The following is a 6,180-nucleotide window of genomic DNA, read 5'->3' on the forward strand; positions in this document are numbered from 1 at the left end:
TGTGATTCCACTTTTCTTTGGAACCACATGAACAGGACTAACCCATTTTGAATCACTAATAGGATAAATGATGCCAACATCAAATAACTTGATTACCTCATTGCGCACCACTTCCTTAAGCGTTGGATTCAATCTCCTTTGAGCATCACGGGTAGGCTTAGACTCCTCCTCAAGCAAAATTCGATGCATACATACTGTTGGCGAGATCCCCTTGATATCGGCTATGGTCCATCCCAATGCTAAACGATTTTCTTTCAGAACGGCCAATAGTCTCTTTTCTTCGCTTGCGCTCAGATTAGATGCAATAATAACCGGCAAGGTCTTGTCTTTTCCAAAAATGCGTATTTCAAGTGCTCAGGGAGTGGCTTCAGTTCTAACTTAGGTGCCTGCTCAATGGAAGGTAGTGATTTCGGATTAGTAGAGACCAACGTTTCAAACTGGTTGGACCATTTGCCTTTTTGTGTTGAACTCCCTCCAAATAATGAGTGCACATTTTCCACCATTTGACACGTAGAATAATCAGACTCCCCTAATGCAACTTCCAACGGCTCTTCTACTAAACTTGCCTTCGTGACCTCCTGAAGTAGTGAATCCATATAGTCAATTCTTAGACAATCATCCTCCTCACGTGGATATCTCATAGCACCAAACACATCGAACTCAACAGTTTCACCAAGCACAGTCATTGTCAACTTCCCAGTACTCACATCAATCTTAGTGTTTGCTGTGGCCATGAATGGTCTTCCCAATATGATTGGCAACTCATTTCCTTTAGCTGGGATATCCTCCATCTCTAGAATAATGAAGTCAGCTGGCATAATCAAATCGGCAACCTGAACCAATACATCCTCAACTATACCTTTCGGAACTTTCACTGAACGGTCTGCCAATTGAAGTGTAACACCAGGGGGTTTGAGTTCTCCTAAACTCAATTGCTCAAAAACTGAATATGGCATCAAATTAATGCTTGCTCCAAGATCTAACAATGCTTTCTCAAATTTGTGATTCCCAACCAAACACGGAATTGTAAAGCTACCTGGATCCTTCAACTTGGGTGGCAACTTCCTTAACAAAACAGCACTCACTTCTTCACTTAAAGCCACTTGCTCATGCTCTTTGAATTTCCTCTTATGAGTGCATAACTCCTTCAAAAACTTGGCATACTTAGGAATTTGTTGAATGGCATCAAGCAACGGAATGTTAATCTCCAGCTTTTTAAACATTTCCAAAATTTCCATTTCTTGATCCTTCTTTCCTAAATTCCTTCTGCGATGAGGAAAAGGCAATGGAGCTCTCGGAATGGGTTGAGGAGTCACGGCCTGCTGTTGATGTGTTTTCTTAGAATCAAATAAACAATTACCTCATTCTAAGTTTACTCGCAAGTGCACGAATCGCATCAGTAGCAAAGCGTACAAGCACGAGGTCGATCCCACAGGGAATGGTTAATATACAACAAATCAGTGCAAATAATCACTAGAATAACTAAATGGGGGGTTTTGAAAGATGGAAACACACACACACATCACCACACGCACACACACTTTATTCTATCTTGCAATGTTAATTTTCAGTCTCAAATCAGATAAGCATGCAATAACCATCCAAGGCTAATGACAGTTAATTTGAACACAACATATTAAAGTTTGACAGCTAAAAAGGTTTGGCTAGTTACTTTCTCGCCATTGTTCTCCTAATGCATAAACTAAGAGCTTCTTGGGCCTTCCTTAGCCAGTTAACCTACATGTTCCCTAGTTCAAGCTAAGGCAGCTGTTACCCATGCAGGAGTCATTAAGTTCTATGAGAACGTCAAACATGCACAACATATAAGCTTTGACTATTTCCTTATAGAGGTCGCCCAACCCCACTACCAAGAATAATCCCTTATTCCCTTGTTACTTGTGGTTTAGTGTCTTTGACTATTTCACAGCTAAACCTAACAGATAAACTAGATGCAATTACCCTAAGGTGGCCAGTCAAAGGATGCAAACAACTAGTGACGGGGGTTTTAATAGATAGTGGAAATTTAATATGTGCAAACATCAAACTAACAGACCAAGAGACGGATAAACGATTTGTTAAAGCATACGAATCCATTAATCGACCTACAACTAACATGCAAAATAGAATAACTAACCTACATAATTAAATACAATAAATAAAAGAAAACAGCAACAAATAAATGAAGTCCCAATTCATGATTGCTAACGGAAATCAGAAACGCAAACTAAACAAACTTAGAAACATAAACTAAACAACTAATTTAAAGTGCAAAAACTAAATGGAATCAGAAACGCAAGACACACAAGATTAAACGCATGCACTAATTAAAAATCAGAAACTTAAAGCAACTAGAACAACTACACAATTAAATGAGATCACATAAATTAAATTACATAAACATAAACAATTAACTAAAATCAGAACCAAAGCTAATAAAGAAATAAAAAGACAACTAAATAAAACCAGCAAATTAATTAAATAAAATCAGTAACATGATCCAACAATAAGAATAGATACTAGAAGGAAAAGGAAAACAAAAATCAGAGGTGCAACAAATGGGGGCTGCGGCAAGGAGAGAAGAAGGAGGAGGCACCTAGCACAAGCAATTGGCTCACGGCAAGGTGAGCTTGGGCTTGCGGCAGCAGGTGATCCTTCCCTCTCAATGTCACGCCACCCTCTTCCTAAACCTCTCTCTGAATTCGGCTCACCTTACAAGAATGAAAGTCTGAAACTAAAAACCTAAATCAGCAAAATAAAACTAAGAGAGAGAAGAGAGAATTCGGCTGAACCTAGGAGGAGTAAAAAGTGTCTCTAAAAGTCTGAATGAGGGGATTTAAATAGGAGAAGCCTTCCTTGAGAGGCAAGGAAAAGACTTGCGGCTGCATAGGGTTTTCCTTCTCCTAGTGCCTTACGGCTTCAGCTAGGGTTAGCTGACTAGGGCCTTGGCGTGATGGGCTGCTCCCTTATGGGCTTGAGTGGCTCACGCCTAGCCTAGCTAGGGTCCCTCCTTGGCGCATGGGCTGGTAGTCTTGGGCTTTGGGCTTGCATGTTGGGCTTCCATGTTGGGCTTCAGTAGCTTGCACAAGATGGGCTAGGGTTTCACTCCATGGGCTTCCACCTTGGGCTTGCGCATGGCCCCTTATCTTGCTAGGGTTTGCATGGCATGCATGCGCATGCATGGCTGCCATCTACCTCCTTGCGTGTGGCTTTTGGGCTGCTAGGGTTTGGGCCCATGCATGTGCATGCATGGCCCACTTGGTTCGGCATCCCTAGGGCCCATGGGCCCTCCACTTTTGACTTCCCATTTTGCCCCTCATTTCCATTTGAATTCAAATTCATTTCTTCCCTCCATTCATTTCCATGGATTTCCACCACCTTCTGGAAGCTTCTGGAACCTTGAAAAACATTTCCTGGTGCAACTAGGATTTCTTGAAAATGAGAGATTCCTTATCCATTTCGACTTCTCATAATGACCATATTGCCCCTGGGATCTCCTAGTGTCACTAGGACTCCTTTCCCTAGTTGGGTTAGGTTTCCTAGTTCAACCAGGATTTCCTGTTCGAATCAGGATTTCACATTTCTGGCTCCGCAATGATGGTTCTGGACTTGATGTTTCCTAGTGTGACTAGGGATCCTCATTTGACTAGGATTTCTACACTTTTCCTGGTTTGACCAGGAATTGTCCCAAAATGGCTCCATTTGCTTCTTTTTCTCATTTCTGCTTCATTTGACCTGAAAACACAAAAACAAGACAAGAAACAAAAAATAGCGAGTTCTAACACTCTAGGTTAAGGAATTAGTATCATAAAGTGATGCAAAATGCACACTCATCACCTGCTTGCTAGCTTCAGTGGCTGTGAGCTTATCTTGCTTCTTTCTTTCATCTTCCTCCTCTTGCTTGATCTTTTCCTTATCCACCTTGTACTTCTGAACTTGTCTAGGCTCTAATATCTCGATCTCATCATCATCTTGATCATCATTCTTTTCAACTCGAGTAGTGCCCACTTTGTTATCAACAACCCTTCCACTTCTCAAAGTAGTAATTGCTTCAAGTTCATCACGAATTGGTACACCCTTTACGACTTTGTCCAAAGTTGAAGTCACTTGTTCTAGTTGGGCTTCCAAACTTGATATGGCGCTTGTTGTGGCACTCATCTGCTCCTCCGTCTTGTCCATAAAAGACCTTGTATCATTGGACATAGAAGTTGTACTCTGAGCCAATGCAGCAATCATGCCTTCCAAATAAGTACTTCTATGTTCCATAGGAGGTGGTGTATTCGGCCTAACTTGAACTTCATTGCACGACTCTTCTTGTGATAACTTTGAAACCTGAATTGCCATCATCTGCATCATCTGCTTAAGTTCAGCCATCTCAACTTCCATAGCTGATTTCTTTTCCATTTTCTTCTTCCTGTTCCATTGTTGAGAATTCAATGCTAACGTCTCAAATAGCGCCCATGCATCCTCAAATGTTTTCTCTTTCAACGCCCCTCCACTAGACATATCCACCATAGCGCGATCTTGTTCCAATAAACCCTCATAAAAGTAGTCAATTTGCATCCATGGAGCAAAACCGTGGTGGGGACAAGAATTCAAAAGCTCTTGGTACCTATCCCAACTTTCATGAAAAACTTCATCTTCAGCTTGTGTGAATCCCCATATCTGCTTCTTCACAATGGTTGTTTTACTAGCTGGATAGAACCTCAAAAGAAACTTATCTGCCAATTCCTTCCATGTTCTAATAGAACCAACCTGCAGAGAATATAACCAAGTTTTAGCTTTATCTTTAAGAGAGAAAGGAAATAACCTTAACTTCCTTTGCTCGTCACTTAATCCTCGCAGCTTGCCAATCTCGCATATCACATGGAATTCCTTGATGTGCAAATAAGGATCCTCGCCCTCTTGACCATGAAAGGTTGGTAGGAGTTTGATTGTCCCACTTGAGATCTCAAATTGGTCAGCTTCCACTTGAGAGTAGGCTATGCACGTGGGCTGCTCAAGTAATGTTGGAGAAGAAAAATAACTCAATGGTCGTTTGAGTTCAGTAGCAATCGGCACCACTTTCTCCTTGGCTTCCTTCTCTTGTTTTAACAGAGTGGTCTTTGAGCTTGATTCCATTGTACCTTAAAAACAAGAGAATTAGTAATAGACCAAGATATAAACAGAAAAATAAAAAGACTCAATTAAAAGTAATTAAACTAGTAATTAACACCAATAACAATTCCCCGGCAACGGCGCCAAAAACTTGTTGTTGTTTTCCTAGAGCAATTATATTACACCTTTTTAACAACTCTAGGTTAACTCGCAAGTGCACGAATCGCAGAGTAGCAAAGCTTGCAAATACGAGGTCGATCCCTCAAGGAATTGTATCAATGTCACAATTACTAATTCAATTAAATTCAATTAAATCTACACTAACTCACACACGCAATAGGGGGGGTTTGGATTGATTTAGAGAACTAAAACAAAACAATTATATGAAAAGCAACTAAAATAGCAACAGACTTGATTTGAATGAAAACAATAATAAAGAAGTACTAGGGATCAGAATCCACCACAAGCATACCATTCACTTTACTATGGATATATGAACAATCACAAAACATACATGTCAATAAAGTTTGTCTACCAAAAGGCTTTGGTTATTCCCCTTCTAGCAATCATTCTTCTTTTGCATAACTAAGAGCCTATTAAGCTTCCAAAGTTAGTTATCTACACATGTGTCCTAAGAGCTTTGTTAGGCATTCCCTAGGCGCATGTTAACCATGTGAGATTTCTTAAGATTTGTAAGAACAACAAACACATAGAGCATAGATCCAAATTAATGTACCCTACGTCATCTATGACCACTTTTCTCATGAATATTTTCTTAGGATATTCACTTGTTACCAACTGAAATTATCATCCTTTTGAGCTTATTTAATTTCATAACAAATTCTAGATGCATGCAACCTAAGGTGATCAATCAAAGATGCAAAACAAATAGATTCAAATATAACAGAGATTCGAGATTTATCAACATGTAATATAAATAAAAATTCAACAATCCATAGCAAAAGTGAATAGCATAACTAGGGCTTCATCCTCGCCCTAGCTAGATGTTTAGCTACACATAATTAAATTCACAATAAAATAAAACATCATTAAAACTAGGCAAATAAAAAGGAAGAGAAGAGAAGA

At 39.8% G+C, this 6,180-nt stretch overlaps 1 protein-coding gene across 1 annotated transcript; it reads right to left on the reverse strand.

Moving 5' to 3' along the window:
• Positions 1 to 290: 290 nt before the first annotated feature.
• LOC147292882 (uncharacterized) lies at positions 291 to 5,118 on the reverse strand. The gene is made up of 2 exons (XM_086230956.1): positions 3,835 to 5,118; positions 291 to 1,337 (listed from the first exon to the last, which is right to left on the reverse strand). Exons 1-2 carry the CDS (start codon positions 5,116 to 5,118, stop codon positions 291 to 293), a joined length of 2,331 nt encoding a protein of 776 aa, XP_086087082.1.
• Positions 5,119 to 6,180: the final 1,062 nt, after the last annotated feature.

Source organism: Dryas octopetala, chromosome 2 (genome assembly GCF_963921425.1).
Source record: "Dryas octopetala chromosome 2, drDryOcto1.1, whole genome shotgun sequence".
NCBI classification, from domain to species: Eukaryota; Viridiplantae; Streptophyta; class Magnoliopsida; order Rosales; family Rosaceae; genus Dryas; species Dryas octopetala.

Bases quoted from the DNA above. Each gene is read 5' to 3' on its own strand.
- LOC147292882 (XM_086230956.1), bottom strand. From the start codon at position 5,118: ATGGAATCAAGCTCAAAGACCACTCTGTTAAAACAAGAGAAGGAAGCC. The intron at 1,338-3,834 runs GTGATGAGTGTG...TTTGATTCTAAG, and splicing joins CCACTGAAGCTAGCAAGCAG to AAAACACATCAACAGCAGGC.